This window comes from Mugil cephalus, chromosome 8 (assembly GCF_022458985.1).
Source record: "Mugil cephalus isolate CIBA_MC_2020 chromosome 8, CIBA_Mcephalus_1.1, whole genome shotgun sequence".
NCBI classification, from domain to species: Eukaryota; Metazoa; Chordata; class Actinopteri; order Mugiliformes; family Mugilidae; genus Mugil; species Mugil cephalus.
This window is the reverse complement of record NC_061777.1, coordinates 11047209-11070215: the sequence shown is the minus strand read 5'-3', so window position 1 is coordinate 11070215 and position 23007 is coordinate 11047209. Positions and strand designations below refer to the sequence as shown.

The 23007-nt window shown below is 41.2% G+C and overlaps 1 protein-coding gene across 3 annotated transcripts in view; it reads left to right on the top strand.

Moving 5' to 3' along the window:
- Positions 1-23007, top strand: part of grid2 (glutamate receptor, ionotropic, delta 2) — a 447760-nt gene that overhangs the window by 243914 nt on the left and 180839 nt on the right. For all 3 annotated transcript variants that reach the window (XM_047591180.1, XM_047591181.1, XM_047591182.1), the window contains exon 3: positions 8856-9143. In XM_047591180.1, coding sequence (XP_047447136.1) covers positions 8856-9143 — 288 coding nt within the window. The remainder of the gene's footprint in view (positions 1-8855; positions 9144-23007) is intronic.

The following is a 23007-nucleotide window of genomic DNA, read 5'->3' as shown; positions in this document are numbered from 1 at the left end:
TGAGCATGCCCCTGCTCACCACCTCAGGCCACTCACGGCAACATAATGACAAATTGAAGTGATTGAGTTGCAACACCCCCAACCATTTTGTCAAGATCTGATCAGACAGCATGTGTGATTGAGAGATGAATAATGCAATGATTATTTGGAGTCACTGTCTCCGTGTCATTACACAGAGCCCTCAGCCAAGCTGTCTTTTTGGACAGTGTCAACAGCTCAAAGCCAGAAAAAAAAAAGTTACCCCTCATGTTCATTTAGGAAAAGAAAGAACACAACGCCAAAAACACTATCATCTCTTTCAACAATTCACTTTCTGGCAATGACCTAGTCAACCCATCAATGAGGCATATTTTTAATTGAAGATTTGCACACATGCCTGCATCCTCACACACCTGTGTGCAGTTGTCCAAGTGGGAAAATATGACATCTGCCGTGTACACAGGCAATGAAAACAGAGACACGCAGAGCCATTAGCAGTGAACAGCAACCAATCCATTTTCTAAATACGATTAAAGCATTGACAAATGGGTCATTACCTTGGCTGACAAAGAGAATATGAAGTGGATAGGGAGAGTGGTAGGCAACAGAAATTTGGTATGTTCTCTACATGCTGCTGGAAAACACATTTATGAGTTATGAGTGTGTTTTTGTCTCCTTTTGGCAAAATGGCTCCCACTTATTCGCTTTCGGATATGATACAATACCAGAAAGATCACTAAAGCCGGGGAAAATAAACCAAAAATACAACCGTAGTGTAAAGAAGTGAGAGAGGATAGAAAGAGAAGGGCGTAGATCTGCCCTGGTGAAGTAATAGCAGTAAAAGCCTCAGGGCTGTAAACGGAGGAGCAGTGGATTTTCCCAGGGCACACTTCCATCTCCTTGACTTTACAATGGATAGTGCTGGGACACAAAGATATATACAGTATACACGACGTCAGGACTCTTTGAATGGATTGAGGGTGGATGAAGGGGTAGCCCAAGGAAACACGAAATGAGAAAGAGGATTAACTGTTGAACTGTGAACCAGAATGAGAGATACAGAGCCTTTCACGCATAATCTGAGCATTCACTTCTCACTTTTTTGTGTTGGGTAAGGTTTGTATAAAAAAGAAAGTATTATTATATAAAATTATAATGATAATAACTTGGTGTTCATTTTCACGTTTACACCTGGCTGAAAACTGTTGACAATGAACAATTACGGTGGGTGTGTATGCTGTCAGTATTAAAAGAGAAAGACAGCTATACGACTCTTAGAGCAGGAAGGCAGCAGGGGAGAACAAATGAATGCAGTGACATGAAGGACACAGAGTTTCAATGCCAATTCACCACCACAGCTTAAAACATTGTAATGTGCACAAAACTGCAGAATACAATAGTCATAATATTTATACTAGGTTCACTAATTGTAGAAGATTGCAGTGACATTAAATTAAAGGTTCAGTAACAAAGGGAGAACATTTTGTGTGTATACATATATATATATATATATATATATATATATTATTTATTTATCTGTTTTTTAAAGTAATGAAGTTTGCCCTAGAAGAAAAGGTGCACGGTGAACATTATAATTTGATGTAACAAACTGTTGAGTTGATGGATGGATGAATAGGTGGATGTAGGATAGGAGAAAAATGAACTAGCCCTCAGTGATACAACGTACATCGTCCAATCTCAGATAATGGAGTAAATGAATTAGTTGAGACTGGATGGGTGGCAAAAGGTGACGGGATGAGAGATTGGTGAGGTGTTGGGAGGAGGCAGCAGGCAAGAGAGCTGGATGTGGGTAAAGAGACAGTTAACTGTTCAATGCTAACACCAAGAGCTCAGAACTAGGTCAATTATCAGTCTTCACCTTAGACTGTATATAAATATGGACAATGCATCGCCACTTCCTTGCATTGGCCAAAGTGAATCCATCAGTTAAGACGAAATGTTGGGTTATTCTTTTCCTACTATCACTGTCCAATGGGACAGCTTCACAGAGCAGTTGTCATGGCACCATGTAGTGATCGTGATGTCACATCCTGTTTAGCATCTGCATAAAATCTAATAACAAACTAAAATTAAACTTCTCAGAAAAATGGAAGACTTCAACATGGATCGGTAGTATGCCAGCTACCTAAAATGACAGGAACCATCCTTAAAAAAAAAATTAACTTGTATTTAAGTGTTTTAGTGTTTTTAGTGTTTTGATGCAAGTCCCATCCACTAACCCATCCAGTCACCAGGGGGAGCTCTTCTTGCTTTGGCTTCACTCTAGAGGAGTGATCTGTGGTGTTCACTCATGTTTAATTGAGAGAGGCAGTTGTGGAGTATGGAGTATGGGTTAAAAAAAAGTGAGAAATGGGAATTGTAAAAAAAAAAAAGGGTGGTGGGGAGGTGGTAGTCTGGTGAGTGTGATAACTGTTGCAGTGCAGTAACTAGATAAATATGAGGCAAAGCTTGCCGAATTGAGGGGCCTTTGGAGGGAATGAAGAGAAGTCCAAAGATAAAGTTGCAGATAAGACAAAAAGAAGATGGATGGATACATCTGCAGGGCACATGGACTGAGGCTGAATAGATGATGTTAAAACGTGGCAAGATGAAGGGACCAAAGGGGGTCCATTAAATGTTAATAGGAACAGGGTAGGGGAGTGGGGAGGCATACTGGGGGCAAGAATGAAAACAGATTGTGTTTGCCAATCGGTCTGGTTTGTCAGCAACAGGAAGTGCCGGGAGAAGCTACAGTGATGAATTTCTAGAGAAACGGCGTTAAAAAGGGCATGTTATCTTGTGCTCATTCTACCTCCCTGACCACATTAATTCATGTGCTAATTCCCTCAAGAAGTGTGTATCGGCAAACTGACGGTCCACACACACACATAACACACACAGGCATTTATAGAACTTAGCACATTTCTAGCCTGCAAGCTCTGTGAGTACGCATCACTCTCTGCCACGCCGTGCTTAAGTGTGTATGGCACAATGCATGGCAGTGGTTTGGAGCCCCGGATCTGGAACAACACATGAAACAATACACAGACACAAGTAGGTCACTGAACGCACACATTCACACAACCCAGTACCAGACATGGAGATACACTTCTGTTTTTTACAGTGCTGTGGGAGCTAGTAGCACTCCCTCCCTCTCAGTGAATTTCTGATGAATCCAAACACTTGATTACAATTACACACTCATTTTACTGCAAGCAGACACTCTTTTCCTTTTCATTCAGCTTATTGTTGGAAGGGGATACGCGTATGTTAAAAACAAACTGAGTTGTCTGTGTTCCTGTCACTGAAATCATAAGCGTAATAAATGACAGGCAGCAGATATGATGAAAAATTGCCGTTTCATAGACGTTCCCCTGCTATTGGATGACAGACCTTTCATATTTGTGTTAGAAATCACTAAGCCGGGCTGCTTTGTGGCAGTATCAGATTACGAAGATGATTGCATGGAATGCCTTCTATTAGTTCCAAACGTGTGATAAGCCAAAACAAAATGTGGGTTACTTCTGATCTGCTTATGATGTTTGCCTCAGACAACAAATGTATGAGAGCTGTATTTATTGTTTTTCCTCAGGTATTGATCTCCTTGCTTCTAATCCCTCTCTCGCGTTCCCGTCCTCGGTCACTGGGCCACAGAAAGTAGAGAACTACCTCGGTGTGATAAAGTGTGCGTGGTGCATATAGTGTGGTGGGAGGAGAGCTGCTTGAGACATAGATAGAGAATAGAGTCGGTCACACCTGGTTGCAGGTGGAGTGCTTGCAGTCTATTTATTCTGACAGGCCGACAGGCTGGAGAGAGAGCTCAATAACATGTCATGCAGTGCACAACACATGTACAATACACACTGACGTATAACATGCATCAAAACACGTGTGAGTATATTCGGTATGCTTAGACCCTACGAAAAAGCCGTGAGACACATTTTATCTTATTTCCCAACTGGTTGAGGTCCCAGTGGTAGTGATGTTCGATACCACCGATTTCCTTTCCGATCCAATTCTGAGTAAAATTCAGGCTGGTATCGGTGATACTGATCCGGTATGGTAGTGTGTCTGGTAAACCTAAAAAAAAATTTATGTTAAATCATAGCTTCATAAAGACTACAAGACATCAGTTTATTTATAATACAACAAAAGAAAAACCAAACAGAGGACACAATCATACAAAATATGTGAAAATGCAGTTTCAGATTTTTGACTTAAGAATCTATTTTACAGCATAAACACCTAGTATCAGAAATAACAATATTTTAGTATCGATCCACAAATCACTACTACTTTCACTATTTTGGGTCCCCTAAAATCAGTCAAACCTCTCAACTAAATAAATAAATTTATGCTTAGAAGAGAATTTAGCAAAATAGATGAGTCCTGCAGTAATGCCTGCAGCCATAAGTCTGAACCCCTGGATGCCTGTTTGAATGACTGACATTAACATCCCTCGAACAAACACCTCTGCATGGCTACTTGTCAGGTCTTCGCTGCTTTAGCGAGATTGATTCCAGAGTGATTTATCATGTTGCCCACGTAGGGGAAGGTGTGTGCACTTGTGAGTAGGTTGGCGATGATGTTATTGGTGATGTGTGAATGTTATTTAGTGGGTGGTTATGGTTCGTGGTGATAGGTGAAAGATTCTAAATGGCTACACTTAGTATTTGTTTGCACTCCTACACATCTCTCTCTCACTGTTTGAAATCCAAACCTGTTTTTGTGCTCAAAGTGCAGTCACTGTACAAAGCAATTGTTTTTTTATTCATTGTCCATCTTTTTAACTTGGCCAACAACTCTTGTTTCGCCACCAATCAAAGTAGTTCTGTATGAATACTTACCTACAAAGTCCTGCCTTGGAACTATTTGGATATACTGTGACCTGAATGAATAAGAAGCTTCGAACAATTATTCATGCACTTTTCAACTTTCTATCGTGGGGTTGCGCTTTATACTGTTAACTGTTAAACTCTTCAAAGTCACTACACTCATATTTTGCTGCACCAGCAGCTCTGGCTCCTCATTTTCACTCTCATTAAACTGTTGCCTACCTCAGAGTGATGTAAAGTTGGGCTCGGTTAACGCAACGGGCCCTTTAAGTCATTAACAAAGAGTATTAATGAGCCTAGAGCTTAGAAGCCCCCCACAGACTTAAGAGTGTGTGATGTAGAGGGGATGAGGGCACTAATTCTCCAAAGTGCCCTAATAAGTAGCGGATTAGCAAAGCCTTCCATTAGCCAAAGCCTTGATGATGCTAAGCTAATGCGTAGCTAGACTAGAGCAATACAGCTAAGGTGTTAGCATGATCGCTATAATACAGATGTGGAGCATGGATTATTTCACCATAATTTTCAAAAAGTGCAGAGTCACATGCACCGGGGTGAGGTGCGTTTGCGTGCAATGCACACATAAAGCCACAGTTGTACCATCCTCTAAACTCCTACAAGGAAACTATATGCTCCATCTTTAAGTTCCCACTAGAAAGCAGACGAATTCTGGACTCATTGATTTTAAGGATAATGACTGTGACTAAGTATTATGCTGAGACTTTGTGAAGTTTAATCATATATTGTTACACTTTAATCAATTCCTCAAAACGTGGACTTGAACAGTGAAATTTAAGTGGCTTTAGCTTATACCCATTAATCATCTACATCAGTGCATAAAGAAATAGGTCTGAAATAACCCTTCGACCCTAACAAGGTTTTGCCAATTACTTACAGCAAAACATGTGCGTTCGTATATTTAAAACTATTGCTTCATAATTAAGTCAGTGTCAGTGAAGTTTTTTGGTGACAGCTATAATAAACCTACAGTATAAACTGAGTTTCTGAGTGTTTTTCATTTTTTTTCATTTTTTTATTTATTTATTTATTTTAAAGGCAGACTATTTAAAGTCACATGAATTAAATTTCTGGGTTTCTTGTGCATCTCAGAAATAATGTACCCAAATTAAACCAGTGAGGCTTGAACTAACTTAAGTTAATTAAACAAATTGCATTAAACTACCAAAGAAATTAGGCAGACACCACGTTGTGCATCATTAACACACAGATAAACACACACACACACACACACACACACACACACACATGCACACACAGACTGGTTCTGATTTGAGGTTTTATTGTCAAAAACACCCTGAAAATCCAGCTCATTAAGCTGTTGGGCAAACCAGATGACTAAAAACTCACTGTCTCGTTGTATATCTTTCATGTTCTCTCTGTCTTTCATACACGCGTGCACACATGCAATGTTTTATTCTGCTTTCCTCAGCACCACTGTCTCCTCAAGCTTTTCTTTCTTGGAAACTTTTTTTTTCTTCTCTCTTTTGTTCTTTGGCTTTATTTCTGCAGTGTCAACAGATTAGTCCCCGTGGCATTATACAGGCTGACTGTGTGTATTTTTGATTGTGCTTTCTTGCCGTCATCCTTTGCCATTGCACAGTTCCTGTGTGTGTGTCTCTGTTTTCATACTGTCTTAGAAATTTTTTTTCAACCTCTTTTCATTTTACCCACGACTCCGTGACAGGTTGTTAGTCAGCTGTACGTGAGGGACGCATGGCGAGGAGCGATGCAGAAGCAGAAGTGAGAGATGAGTTAGGGATCAAGACAGATGAGGGATGGAAAAGGGGCAAGGACAAAAGGGCAAAATGTGGGTGGTCATGAGGGTGAGGAGCTCGCGAGCTGTGGGAGGCAAAGAAAAAAGTAATAAAGAGGTGGTGAATCAAATTCTAGCCGGCGCGAAGGAAGGAAAGAAGAGAGGTGGATGTTTGTGTTGCCATGAGGGTAAACAAGAGATGAGGGAGAAAATGGTTGATAAGTAAAGATGGCAGAATGGAAATATTCTGATAGACGGGTCTCAGAAAGGAGTTGGAAGAGGAGGATATATGACTCCGAACTGAGGACAGTGAAACGTATTCTGTGGTGCTGCAAGGCAACTAAAATAAAAATCACTGCAGAACTTGGCTCTGAAATGATTGGGGCTGAAAGGTAAGCACTCAGGGGGGCTGTTTTGGAAAAGAACGGAGATAACAGGGGAGTGAGAGGGTAGGAGGTAGAGGTGTTTCTGATTGCACCAGGGGCCTAGAAGGGAGGAAAAGGAAGTGAAATAAGCACACATAATGTCTCGGTGCTGAGGAGCGTTTAGGCAGCAAAGGACAAGCAAGGAGAAGGTTGCTTAATCTCTGACAAGAAGGGCATATTTTACAATTAAATGTGTGTAATACAACTTTGAATATATGCAGCCTAATGTATTCATTCATCCATCTGTCCATTTGCTACACTGCTTCATTCACACAGGAGTTGGAACCTATTCCAGGGTGGATAAAAAGCAGGTCAAATACAGGACGCCAGTCCATCACGAGGCTAACACAGGGCGACAGGCAGCCATCCACGCTCACAACTACGGCTAATTTAGAATCACCAGTTAACCCTACATACATTATCTGTCACTGTGAGAGGAGGCCAGCGCACCTGAGAAAACTCAGGCAAGCACAGGGAGAACATTCAGACACAATAGACCTGCCTGTTGTGACTGTTCTGGGTTTGAACCATAGACTGTATATAAGTATGGACAACTTGTCCCCATACCCTAGCATTGGACTTTGAGTGGAGCCATGCAGAGCCTTGATACAGATGACCCGCCCACACTTCTGCCAGACTCGTTTAATGGTTTCACTCTGTTCTGCCTCTGCCAGTTACAAGGAAATGATGAATTACACACTTTACTTATTTTATTTTTTCTTTTATTTATTTATACTCTGAATGTCCCAAGGGACCACTTTACGGACTGGATGGCATGGCGTCTGGTGGTCGCCATTATGTCACATCCTGTTTCTCGAATACCTAACTAAAAAAAAACCCATCCATTTACGTCATATTAACTACCTAAAGTGACAGAAACCATCCTTGAAAAAACATATTTGATGTGTACTTAAGTGTTTTAGTTTGAGTCAAGTCCTGTCCACTAACATGGAGGAGGTGGAGCTTATGACCTATGCTGCAGCCAGCCACCAGGGGGAGCTCTACTTGCTTTGGCTTGACGTTAGAGGAGCAGTTCCGCCATCCATCTTACGTACACAGAGTTGTATTATTACACAAGTTTACGTATACATTAACTGCATTTTTGTTGGTGACCTTGCCTGGAGATCTGTCAGCAATGTGGACAGTGGCATGACTGTGTTACATTCCAGGCTTAAGGCTTGACTGAACTTCATTTCAGTATTTAAACAGAGGTTGCTGTCTGCAGATTGATGACAGCGATGTTCTGCACCAAGCATTTTGGTGTTGCAGTCATCATGCTATATTATATACTCTTGTATTTCACAGGAAGGTGACACATCCATCTTTCTCTACATGTGTTTTTATTCACACCCACGTGTCCATTCATTGATCATGTCTTGGAGCTCTGAGGGGTTTGCGTGTTTTTATTGATGAAGGAATAGTGCATGAAAAAAAGCATCCTCATGTATTACAGCAATATAGGATTTTACATATAACAGACAATTCCTACTCTGCAGCCGTTTATCTATTTGTGTATAACGTACACTCCCCTCTCTTTTTCTAGTTAACAAAGAGCAGGATTTATCTCACTGCTGCTGTGGTCCTAGAAGTAACTCTCTTAAGTCAGTGCTGCAGATGCTGCAGTGTGTTGACCTGTAGAATAAAAATCATTGCCTTGGCGAACCTTGCCGCAAATACGATACTACGAAATGACTATGACTTGGTATTGCACATGGTTGTAACCAATGACTGTAACTGGCTACGCTCAAGAGAAATTGTTGTGCTATATTTCAAATTCACTTTGAAAAATAACATATTCTCCATCTGTTTCCACCTCCCTTCTCCTTCTTTGTCTGCCACCTCTAGCATGTGAGCTGATGAACCGCGGTATCCTGGCTCTGGTTAGTTCAATTGGCTGCATGTCGGCAGGCAGCCTTCAGACTCTGGCCGACGCCATGCACATCCCCCACCTCTTCATCCAGCGCTCCCCAGCGGGAACACCCCGGTCCGCCTGCCCGCCCACCAGTCGCTTGCCTGGGACTGATGACTACACCCTAATGGTTCGCCCACCTGTCTATCTCAATGATGTCATCATGCAAGTGGTGTCTGAGTATAGCTGGCAGAAGTTCATCCTCTTCTACGATTCGGATTTTGGTAAGGAAATAACTATCTGTCTGTCTGTTTGTCTCTTTCAAGAAATTACAGAGGCCCTTTCCATCACAGACAAAAATGAAACACCGCAGTAGGCAAGGAAGATGATTCACTTTAACTGACATCTGTAATATGTCCACTCTACAAAACTGGTGTTGTGTGAATTTTACATTTATCTAATGTAACAGTAGCAATGGTTTCTCAGCACGAGACACCATTAGAGAGCTAATGGTTCCAAGTTTAAGCCAGGGGCCTCTTGATTTCTCTTTCTTTCTGTCAAGCAAACACACACACGGGCTTACGTGGGCATGTGCATGCATATTGCCCAGACCTAAGGACCCACGCAAACGCACGCTTATGTATCTTTACGCGTTTTAATGCCACTGATACATCCGTTTGCCTGCTTGTGTGTCTCGCTTTGCCCTCCTCTTTCTTTCTCGCCCTCTCTTTCCAGTCCATTAACTCTAACATTAGACTAGAAACATTCTCTCCCTTTTATAAAGTGCCACTGTGTGCCAGTCTGCTTCGTCAGTCTCTTTGCTTCCATCAACAGAATGTAAAAATATATGTTGCTGTTGCTGCAATGTGTGCGCAGGTGTGAGCACATGGTGTTGGGCATATTGTGTCTTCCTGACCCCAAACTTTCCGATTGCCGGGCTATAAGCGAGTGGATTACATCATCGCTTTTTATTCAGTCATCCTTTTAGGCCTCTCTAGGATCACAAACTTGATCAAACTCATGCAAAGCACATGGCTTCAAGAGGGTTTGCTGGTCTGGTGTGGCATTGCTTGATATCACTTGTATGACTGGCAGAGTTTCCCTTTCATAGCCATGCTTGAGTTTCTTTGTCCTAGCAATTTTATTTAGTAAAGTTGAAATCAAAATCAGACTAGGGAGTATACTGCTGGGGCAGTGTTGCTAATGGTCTGAAACTTAAAAGCATGTTGCATATTGGATCAGCCTCGGTTGACTACTGTCAACACTGGTATTTTGCTAATGGAAACCTGCAGCCGTAACATTAATCTTTGGTGTGTAGACAGAGGTATAACACGCCTAAAGGTTTCAGCCCACAGAAGGCAGTGGAATAGTTTTCCACCTCAGGTGATTCAGTGCTGATTTACTCCTTATAGCCATAATGGAGCTCCGTTTCACTCATTGCAGTCAATTAACACAATTAATGTGTTGTATGCATCGATCTCCAATGTGATCTCTGCAGTGGAATTGTTTTGCAATGCCTTTTCCAGGCTGGACCTCAATCTTCGGAGCCATTAAAGTATTTTATCAGCTTATTGAATACTCTCTGTCATATGAAAGTATGTTTTAGCGAGGGACCTCTACTAAGCAGTTTATATTGGATGAATATCGAACAGCGGCTAATGCGGCTCCCTGGAACTGCTAGTCCTCGGAAGTAGTAGTAAATTCCATGATTATTTGATAAAATCAAAGATTTGATAAATTCAACAGTTATGTGCAGGATTTATCCAGTGAGTATACTGAAACCTTAAGCAGCTGATGTGGTTCCAGGAAATTCTTTTCCACCAGGTCAACTTCTTTTATTTTGTATTTTTTATTATTTTATTTGAACCTTAACCTTCACAACAATTCAAGGGTGTAAGTTCAAATACAAAACTTGTCCCTGAATGTCGTGTTGATTGCATACAGTAACTGCAACCGACACGTATGCATGCATGCACTCACATGCTTGAAACCCACTTATAGCCCTGTATCCCCTCTGTGACCACTGATTCATCACATGGACCCTCTGGGTTTTGGCAAGGCTGTTCTCTCAGCCACGGAAGGCCCTTTACAGATATCACCATTGTTCCCTAATGGCCTCATCCCCTCTCCCCCAGGAGAGAAGGGGGAGGCAAGAGCTCGCAAGAGAGCAAATGAGAAACCAAGATAGAGTGAAAGGAGAAAAAGAGCGATAGAGAGAGAGAGAGACAGAGAGAGAGAGAGAGAGAGAGAGAGAGAGAGAGAGAGAGATGGCCTTTTAAGATGATAGCAATGTTCCCAAAAGGCCTTGCCTCCGAACAAGGGGAGTTCTTTACAGAACAGACAGTCGAGTGTGTCCTCTCAAATGAAGCGCCGTTGCAACTGTCCCAATCCCTATTTTCAGCTCTACTGGTGCGTTCCAGACAGAGAGAACACATGTTTTCTCTCTATCATCTTTCTCTCTTGCTCGCCTCGCAGTTTATCTCCCTCCTTTCATTTTTCCTTTCCTTTTTCTTATTCTCACTCTATTTTTTTCCACTTCTTCTTGGCCCCAGTCGTTCATCAGGTGTCGTGTATTCTCACTGCAAAAAAAAAAAAAAAAAAAACGCTGGTAAACAGGATGTTGAAAACATGGCGATTGCCGTTACCTGCTGGGCGACCTTGCCCATAATCCAGTGTGAACTACAGCGATGCTGGCCTCATTGAGCACACCCTGGAAAGCACCTCTTAGTGGTAATGACACTGTTGACATTAAGATGATTTGTTTTGTTTTGCTTTTAGCCAATGACAAGCGGGGCCCGAGGCACAGTAGTTAAAGGTTATAGCTGAATGTAAGAGACGTTTTGAAAGTGTGAAGCTTGCTAAGTCTGAGAAATCAACTAAAGTGCTGATATTTCCGAAGAGAAAACTCTAATTAAGGTGAAAATGTTGAAAGGTTTTAAATATGACCAGAAGTAAATACTCAGTGCAACACGGCCCAAGAATAAATTGTTGCCATGTGTATCTGTTATAGGTGGTTTATACTATGGTGTCAATGCAGACCCCTACAGACCCTGGCACTGTAACTGACGTGTACCTCCCAGGAAATGTACACTGCAGCGACACAGAGTGCATGAGCTGTGATTGGTCTGCTCAGTAGTAGCATGTTTCCACTTAAGTATTAACCCAACTGGAAAAAAGACACAGCTGTGACTAGCGGTTGGAGGCTGGCCCTGTGTCTTTAATGGGCGCTTAATAAGGCACTTTTAGGGAACTGCGCATCGTAGACACTGTAACCTCCTCACGTAGCCAATCCGAGCCATTTATACTTGTGCGATCGTCAGTCAGGCTTGCTCTGTAAAATGATTTCACATTGGATGATGATTATGCGTGCAACATATCGGTTGCAGTGGTCAATAGCAACCCTCCTAAATGTCTGCTTAGTCCTGTATGTGGGAGTGTATGTGCTTTTATTCTCTGTAGTTCTAAATATTTTATCAAGCATTCATAAATTAAATACGAAATCACTATAGTAAACCAGTGCCCATGTCAGGAGGACAGCATTTTTACTAGGCCTGTTTGTCATAATGCAGTTCATAAACACTGCAGTGGCCTGGGTCTGTGCCCTGTGCTGAGGGTTGGTGTTCAGACTGTAGCCCATATTCATTGCCATTAAAGTAGCAATCTGAAAGATCTTCATGAGAGTGCATGTCTGTTTACTCACTATTTATTGCCAAATGAAGCACAGGCTGGTAAGTGAGCCTGTAATATAGCTATCTGTAAACTGACATCTGGATATGAATGGGAAGTGCTGAGGAGGACGTTTAAAAAATGTGGACATGCTGAAAGCTTTTAAAGAAGATCAAATCCACAGTGAGCTGCTGGATGAAGAGCTGCAGGCGACAGTTTCTCAGTCAGATGAACAACTTGCTTCACTTTGCCCTGCCGTTCACAGACCTGTGCTGTGTGCAGCATAAAATCAGATCACAGTTGCTCATGGAAACGGCCAGTTACAGTCTGACATCTTCATTAGTTGCTTTTGCTGCCTCGGAATTCTGTGATCTGTAGTATTAACCCACAGTAACTTCAGGCGTCACCATATCAGCCAGGACGCTTTATCGTGCCTCTGTCAGAGTAATGAAGTGTGTTAATAGTTTTAAAACTTCACATCCTGATATCTTCTTCCATTCTTTCTTTGAACTTTAAACAACAATTCACCTGTGAGAGAGTAGTCGGGTTTACATGGAGACTTTTTCTTATTCCAATTGAAGGTTTCCGGTCAACTATGTACATACTATGTGCTTTTAATCGGAACAGCAGTTTTACAGACGTGTGGGTCTCTCGTCTATCAGCATAGTAGTTGCTATTGTTTTTACACTTTTATTATTAAAGCATTGCCTTGATTTGGAAAGTTTGTGGGGTCATATCCACTTTTGCTATTGTGTTGTTTAGCCTTATAGTAGCCGGTCTTCAAGGTTTTCCAGTGGTTCCAAATTTGTTAGACGCTTCAATCTGTCTCGGCTTAAATGAATTTTTGATGGACCTTTTCAAAGGGTTCATTTCTATTTTTTCTGCTGTCTAAGCGTGTGATGTCTAGTTTGTTCAGAGTTGTTATTTAAAACAAGTTCTACATGGTGCCCCAGACCAGTTGAGGAAACAAACTGCACTTTTACGTCAAGACAGATCATGTGTAGACAGAACTGAGCCTGACTTCGCTCCGATTCACCTTTTCACAACTTTCGATTGGTTTGGGAAACCGAATTTTGTCCGGTTTGAGCCACCAATTGAGGTGTTTATATGCAACACTTCTAAACCAATTGTCACTGGAATGTTTGGCTCCATGTAAACCCAGCTTGTGATGGGACAGATGGGTCTACCATAATTTCCCTCCTTTTTGTCCATCACACAAGGAAAACTGTGACAATGGCAACAACCAGTGTTACGTCGTTTTACAAAAAGGAAGACCAAAGTAACAGCGTGAAAGTCTTACATCACTACTATGCAAAGAAAAAACTACGGCAGGGAGCTATGTGGAGGATTTCTAATGAGCAAAATAAATAACAGAAAAGGAAAAAGAGAGAAAAATCATGAAGAAAAAAGAAAAAACGCAGTGCCTTATTCAAATTCAGAACAGCAGATGTTTGACTTTAACTGAGTGATAATATATTTGTTTTAAAATTTGCAAATATAACATTTGTACTTGATTTCATCTTAATGTTTTATTGAGCCATGCAGTTTGTTATGTTCTCCGTGTGGGTGATTCTAAATCGGCTGAAGATGTGGATGGTTGCTCAGCTCTCTGTGTTAACCTTGTGGTAGGCTGGCGACCTCTGCCCCAGGACGTACACCACCTCTTGCCCGATGGCAGCTGGGATAGGCTCCAGCCTCCACGGTCTTGTGTGTTTCAATTAGCGACTGGCCTTTTCGGGTTCAGCTGTGCACCTTCTGTTTGCAGTCACAAGTCACACAGCCAGTATTATGGTAGGACATGAATAAGTCACAAATGAATTAAGACACAAAGGCACTCCTTTTAAACGTACCACAGATATGGCAGTGCAAAGAAGAGAAGTCTAACATCTGACGTGTGACTGACAGGTTTACCCACAAGTTCCAGTATTTGAACTACATCTTAATTTCATGAGACATGATTGACAGCAGAAGGTTGAAGATGAGAGGAGAGCTTGTGTTATGTTAAGTGGCGAGGTGGGACCCGAACGCAGGACACATGGGAAGGCAGGAGCAAAAGGAAGCAAAAGAACTTTAATGAAATCTGGAACAAAAAGCGCTGCAGGGTAGACAGATATAATCGAAAAATTCAAAAACCGGTGAAATCAAATCAAAAATGAAAGCAATAACCAAGGTACGTGGAACTGGGGAAAACAGGCTGGAACACCAGGAAACAAACAGGTTACTTTACAGATGACTTGACAAATAAAAGGCAAGAATACACTACCGGTCAAAGGTTTGGACACACCTTCTCACTGAATTGAATGAGAAGGTGACCCGAACTTTTGACTGTGTATACACAGGATACATACACATATAAAAAACAATAAAAAAAATCCATACCAATAACACTCACAGCCAAACTGATGAAAGACTGACAACAAACTCAGATTACTTGAACACTTGAGCAAAACAATGTTCAATATGTAGCCTATTTAAAACAACGGCTTTGGTTCATCGGGTACCACCTAACATTTTCTCCCTTTACTGTTCTGCTGCAGAGTTGAAATGAAACACGCCTTTACTTCACAACCTGCAACTCTCGCATGTTGTGTCGCTCTCGCCTCCTCGAAACAGTGTCACAGTGCCATCTTCAATAGCTTCTGCACAGTCTGTGTGTAGTGTTGCCCGGATAAATAAGAAATCTGCAAGCTGTTCCAGATGTTAAACCTCCATAACCGCAGCTCATCATCATCACTGCCGCTACATCTAAGCCAGAAGAAACAGTTGCAGCCGTTCTGTTTCCTTCATGTTTGGTATTGGGCATTCTGACTGGCAAGTTTTTAATGAATCATTTATCATTTCATCATTTTTGCCAGTCCAAAAAAATGGTAAGTACTTTCTAACTATGTATGGATGGATAGACTAACACTAATGAGGCACAGAGATACCATGATGGCAAAGGCAGGTAGGGGTGAAAAGACATGGAGGCTATGCAAAGAAAAATTTGATGAAATATGGCAAATTGAGACAGATGCAGGCAAACAGGTACACCGATGAGCCAGACATCAAAGAACTACAAGCTATACGGTGAGGTCATGTCTTACTTTGAACAATTTTACTCAGCAGGAGACAGAGAGCACGTCAGAAAAAGATATAAGAGATTGTGAAAGCATAAGCGAAAACAGAAACACTAAAGCAGAAAGGGGATAGGGACAGAGATCTGAAAGCATAGCAGATTTGGTGCGGCATAGTAAAAGGCAGTCAGGCAAAAAAAAAAAAAGAAGAAAAAAAGGACGAATACAAAAAGAACTAGAAAGTGTATAAAAACCTTTTACAATTTCCTGTGACCCCAGAGTGGTAGTTTACATCCTTGGAGGTCACTGGAGGGGAGACTTATTGCTAAAGACACAGCAATAAAAAGGCTGAGCTAGAGGGAAGTAGAGGTAAACCAAAGCACAGCAGAGAGAGCTCTAACAGCACCAAGAACATGAAAGTATGATATACTTCTTTAAAGATGTTTTTGATGATGACAAAACCAAAACTCAGTTTAAGGTTTTTGGTAGATGTTGGATCCATCAAGATAGAGAGTGCCCACCAGGGCAGTGAATGAAAGAAAGATGTATTATGTCACATAGTACATTAGGGAAAGCCCTAGATTGTAGTTGCATTGCATCCTGGAGCTGATCCAATGCTTATTAGTTTGTAGTTTCCCAGGTCAAGCTTATTTCCAGGGAGTGTTATGTGTTGACCTACCAAACCCATGTCTCTGGCAGCAGCACAGACACATCCAGTGGTCACTTGAGTTTAGAATAACAAGACGTAACTTTTTGATGAAAATGGGCATCTATCTACAACTTTTAAATCAGACAGAGCACTCTTTAAATAGTCAGAGCAACTGAGATGGTGCCACTGCAGTTTAAGACGTAGGAGGGTGAGGATCAAACAAATATTTAAAGTGGCAAATAAAAAAAAAAAGAATGGAGCTCAGAGAACTGGAGAAAAGTTTAGATACTTAAGGTATATGAAAGGCAGAGTAGAGAATGTGAGAGGTTTGTGGGGGGGATTAGAAGGGGAAGGTGGTGCACTCCTAAAAGGTGCAAAGCCTTTCTATGGAGTGTTGGTTTTTAACAGCTGTTGGTTAAGCTCTCTGTGGGGAGTGTGGGAATGTGAAGCCTGGGGCTTTGAGGGAAAAAGGATGAACAAGGTCAAGAAAGGGAGTAGAATAAAGCATACAGTGGCTGATAGAGATAGACATTTCTATCTAAAGGAATAGCAGATTTTTGAGAGCAATAGCCAGTCAGTTAGACTGCCGATGATTTAGGGCTTAAGGCGTTTGTTTCCCATATGGGTAAACTTCCCAACTCTAGGTTCAGATCCCTAGGGTGCTCTTTTGAACAGTTTCAGCCACAGGTTCAACCTACAAAATTTCAATTTCAGGGCTCAATCCATATTATATAAGGACCAGTGCTTGTGAGCCTTACAACAGTGAAATGCCTGGGGCAGGTAAAAAGATAGCCAGCATTAATGGCCGAGGGGTAAGACAAAGCAAAGCGGATGTTGGCCTAAAAGCAAAACAAAACCGAGCTCGAGGTCAAACAAAAATCCATTTCTGTATTGATTTTTTTTCCCCCTTTTCATATCACCTACCTGTAAATTAGTTATTACTAGTAATAGTAATAATAATGATATGATTTACTGTCATCTAGTCTCTTTCTCCTAAAAGTAATCGTTTTTGGCATTAAATGAAATTCAACTGATAATTGCTGTTTCTTGCAAATACTTGAGTATTGACAAAACCTTAGCCTCCATGAATTAAAATTTTACTCTCTCTTCTGCTCTCATTAGCCTTACTCCAGTTTGTCATATAAGACCTCACTCTGGCATTAAATGGGTGGAAAAGAATACAAGATCACACCTACCCTACTTCCTCAGCTTGTCGCACCAGCGTGTGAAACTCATTTCTGTCAGACTGGATTCCACGGCAGCAAAGAACTCACATTGTGATATGGACAACGGGCAATCAAGCATCGCTCCCAGCCGGAGAGCAAGCACCAATCATTGGGAAAAGCCTGCTAGGTCTGGTAGCTCAGTCAAGCTGTTATGATGGATGGACGGACAGAACCTCTTTCTAAAGCATTCTAACAATAGTTGTATGTCAAATGTTTAAATATCTGCAGGGAGAATCTGTTTGAGACAAAACTAATGGGAAGGAGAAAGGCCTAAAGCTGTAAAGTCAGATGCAAAGTCAAGGTGTATTATCACAAAGTCAAGTATTTATCATCTGATGGTGGGGCGGATTTGAAATTTGAAGGGAGTGAAAGGAGGCCACAGGAGAGGGACGGGACAACAGGAAGGCTCTGATAGCGAGCCAAGGAGGTGCGTGGGCTTAATCTCGTTTCCTGATGCTTGATGCTTTTCCTTTTCCCCCACACTATGGAACACATCATCAGATGTGTTAACACCTCTTTTTTAGACTGTTAATCCATTTCTCTTCACCACAGTGCAAAGTTCCTGAATTTCTTTTCCTCCGCAACTATCTTTCCGCCAAAGGATGTTCTTAGTGCAGACATCAGCAACCGTTTCATTAAGCCATCCCATAATTTATTATGCCTCTGGGCTCCATAGCAGCTGTGGCTGGAGGCATTATGTTTTCCGGGTTGTCTATGCGTCCCATTCTGATGAGTGTGATATCGCCAGGAGCAAATTGCTTCAAATTTGGCAGAACTGTTCACTTAGACTCAGGGATAAACTTGTTTAGAGGTCTAGGCCACTGTGACCTCAAACACTTCACAGGCACAAAAGTTTGCACAAATGTCTCACAGAAGTTCACCCTCTTCACTTTCTATCAGTCCATTGTACTCGTCCTTCAAACCACTGCTTAGATGAGGCAAGAGAACAATCGCAAGTCATTGCTCTTATATGGGGTACAGTTTGTCAGGATGTCTGATAAGATGCAAACATTGGTCTCTAGAGTGGAATTGACATTGCACATGGCACAGAGTCCGCATCTCAAAGTAGATTAACAGCTTGCACTTTATGCAGTCCCAACATGAGATTTGGCCCGGGAGAACAAAAAGCAAACTGAGGGAAGGTGGAGACAAAAAGCCAGGGTAAGAGGGAGGTAAGCAAGGGAGGAAACACAGACAGAGTACCGCTGAGCTGTTCGGAACACGCAGGTGGAATCCCTGCGTGCCGTTGGCTGCTACACTACATTAACTCTAGCTTCCACTTTGAGCCAGGGACTTGGGGAATAGATGGGATACAGGGGGAAGAATGGTAGGGTGACAAATGGGGGGCAAGGGATATACACAAAACCATTTGCCATACAAGTTTTAACATTGTTTCAAAAAGAATTATGGAACCCATTGTAGTCAGTGAGTTCTCTTCACAAAATACCTTTCAGTTGCACTTGTGTAACTCTTGAAAAGCAGTGATGCACAGTGGCCTACTTCAAGGTAATGGGAAAGTACCCCAAGACTCAGTATGCCTGAAGTGAATACAATACGTTCTATCCACACTGGAGACATGGCTAGAGCTTTATTCTACTATTGGTTGTATCATTTCAATCTTTGCTGTCATCTTTATTGTGAAGCATAACAACAATGAATGTTGCAAAAGTATGGATGCTACACTAAACAAAAGATGACCTGTAGTGACTTATACAGTAAGTATGGGCTTACAGGCACTCCAAACAGGCAATCTTGTAAAGACCACTTAGGAGCCAGTGGATAACATGGCAGCAGTAACACAGTCATATCTATTACATAAAGAGGCTTAGGCCTATGGGAATGCACAATATGTCTTTGCATGGGAGACTCAGGGGGAGTGGTTGAGTAAGGGGACAGTGCTTTGAGGAAAAGCTGTTGAGGTGATGTGTGACCATGGTGTTAATGGACTGGTACTGTCTCCCAAGAGGAATGGTTCTCAAACAGATGGTTTCCTGGGTGGGTGAGGTCGGTGGCAGTTTCTCTTGACTTTTTTATACACTGTCATGTCCTGAAGCTCCTTTACAGAAAGTAGCTGACAGTCAATGATCTGCTCAGCAGCGGGGAGGTACATGCTCAAGCCTTGTCCTTTAAACAGCAGGAGGCAGGAGCTCAACCAAACTTTGATCTCAGGAATGAGAATTTTTATTTATTTATTTTTTATTATAACTGTGTAAAATTGAACCAGCACATGTCAGCATTTGAATGTCACTGACCATTAAATGATGAGTGGGGCCTTTCTGTATGGAGTCTGCATGTTCCCCATGTGTCTGCATGGGTTCTGTCCAGGTACTTCCTCCCAACGACATGCTTGTTAGGTTAATTGGGGCTTCTTAATTCTAAATTAAAGTGTAAATTAAGAGGACGGAGGACAAGCTGTTACAGAAAATGAACGAATGTGCACTACAGTATATGCAATTCTTACAAATCACCACTGCATGTACATGTACATCTTGTGTACATGTCTAGCTACATATCATTGCTATACTGCATTCATACTTGTTTTGCATGCAGTGTTCAGATACTTAGTCCATATATATTTGTCACATAAAGGCCCAGGCAAGTTATTTGCATGGTTTAGTATTTGATCCAGTGCGTTTGAATGAGCTGTATGAAGGGAGAGAGTTGGGTTTGTTCTTTAAGCTCTTCACAGAGTGAAGCATGGCAAATGCATTAGACACAGAACCTGTACTATAAGCTGGTGTGGAGAATGAATTGTTGATGGCAAGTAAAGTTAGGATGACCCTCCAGACAGACATCAAAAACAACAGGCAGATGAACAGGTACAATGCCTAAAATGAAGCCACAGACACAGCCAAAGTTTACATAAACTTGGGCTGATTGATGTTGGTAAAATCTCAGCGGCATAACGACATTAATTTTGTAATTTAAAAAATGTTATTCATAACAATAGGCAGCTGTGGATTATGTCTTGATAAAGCTTTTCAATTCTGTACATCTACAAACTAACTTTCCTTCCACAGAGAACATAAATCAGACAGTGTAAAATGATTATGAAGCTTTGAACCAAGGATTATAAACGGCAGCGGTTGTTTCGTGATAAATATGGAGATTTAAGAAGTGGGCTTAAATCTGCTTAGACGGAGGAAATTACAATGTGTGTAGTGTGTGCTTGCATGCACAATAATGCATCTTTCTGACTATATTTGCTCTGATGTTTATTGATGAGAGTCGGAGTGAGTAAGTGAATGCAAATGTGACACAGCCATGATAAACGACAGCCCTGAGATTTTATTTTGGTGATAAATGTGTGAAGGTTTTTGTTCCTACACCCTTAAGTACATGACAACTTCATATATGTGCTATTTATATGTTATCCTGAATATGTAGCAGACTTTAGTTTTCTTTTCTTTTCTTATCTGATTCATGTTTCGTCTCACTAAGAGTCAGAGAATTGATGATGGCGATGAGTGGGCTGCCAGTGATTCCTGCAAGTTAATAGTAGTAATTCGATTTTAATGTTTTTCTAACTCTGTGCTCCCGGACAAGTCAGAGAATTGTTATTTAAAGATGCCCTCTCGCTCTCTGTGCATGCCCATCTACCCTTCCCTGTCATCATCACGCACAAGTAGCTCATGAAGAGACTGTGTTATTTCTAAATTATGTAATTATTTTATTGTACTAGTGCTTGGCACATGCTCGTGTATGGGGAAAACACAACAAGACGTTCACATCTGCATTAATGTGATCTGTTCTAATTTAAAACGCCGCTGTAAACACTGGGTGCCCATCTGCTGTCTTCTGTAGTTCTGCACATGTGTATTCCATGCGTGTGCTGCTGCTCCCTGTGTACATGTCTGGGAAAAGCAATTAAGTTGTAAGAGGAAAATTTCAGCTTTCTAACCACGGAACGCTTTTACTTTTACGTGACGTTTTGTCCCGGCTGTGTCACGTTGTTGTTGTTGCACAAAGATTGACAAGGTGTGCCCTCTTGATTTCAAAAGGTGTTGATGCAGTTTCCGACAAACTCACACAAAAGCTGTAAAAAAAAATATATATATTTTTTTTTTCCATTTTCTTCTTCCTTAACTGCCTGAACTCACAGAGGATTCAGTTTGCACTGTTTCTAAATTACCTTTAGTTCAGAATTGAATGTTATTGTGTTGTATATCCACTCATAATATGTTGTTAAACCTCCTAAATGTGGCAGTGATGAAATCACATCGTCGCCCCAGCCCTGTGGCCCCTAACAAGCCTAATCAATCCAGCTAATTGCTCAGATGGCAATGACGGCAGTGTCATCCATTTTCCATATCAAATAGATCATTAGGTTGTTGCTCCACATAACTACACACATACTTTGACATCATTAGCAGTGGTCTCAACCAAAGTGCTTTAATTAGGATTACCTTGACCTGCAATGTAGCTCATTAAAAAATAGAAGAGTTCAGGCAGTAACAATACTGACTTCAGTATCCTAGTTTTGTTATCATGGAAAAATAAGTCTCAGTGGTGATAATTACAGGGGCTGATGCTTTAATCAAAAACTCTTAACATTGTCAAGAGTTATTTATTCTCTTAGCTCCCAGACGGTGTACTGGATTTAGCAAAAATGAGACAATTTGTGACTAATGTGGCCCATTCACACAACACAAATATTCAACGTGCATCTGAATGAAGGGATAACACAAAACCAAAGTATATATTCAATCATATCACCAGGAGTTATTAAACTTTGATCTTAAACTGAAAAAAAAAAATAATAATCTGTCGTCCGCTTAGCAGAGACCGCAGTCTTGTAATAACGAATGGTTTGACCGAGAGGAAGTGTGGATTAATAGAAAAGAAAAGGTCAAGGATATATACTTTATGAGGACCAGAATAAATACTAGAAACTAGAAGGTTTGATTTGATGTTCGGTTAGAAATGGAATTCCTTGAATTTCCATTAAAAAAATTGGTGTGCTGCTATAAAAGCCGGAAATTTAGCCCCTTGCGACTGTCCAAACAAAAACTCTTGCATGTGTAGGCGAATACACAGTATGTTCCTAAGACGTGTTGGAGCAGACGCAGCCAATCCACCATACAGCATAAACACAAACTGTATGAAGACACATATAAATAAGCCAAAGTATGTACGTCAGTGAACCAAAACAACAGCAACAAAAAAGCCTACCACCGGTGATGACTCACCACCATATGCCTTTGTTTTCATGAATTTCCATATCTACTTACATGTGTTTGGGAAAGGACACGTCAACCGAATAACTTGTGCATTCAAATTTCCAGAAAGGAAGTTGTTCAGCGTTGACATGATTTGAGTAATACAAATGCACCGAGACCAGTAAGACTGCCAGTAAAAGCTGATGAATTGGGATATTTACCGAACCCATTCATGCGGACAGATAACCCATCAGCTGCTACAGAGGAAATGGTGTAAAGTCACCAGCGAGGGTCTTCGTATTTGTGCTCAATCTGTGTGTATTTTTGAAGGAAATGCACTGTGTATTTGCCCTCATACCAAATATATATTCACACTTTTATATCCATATAACTTT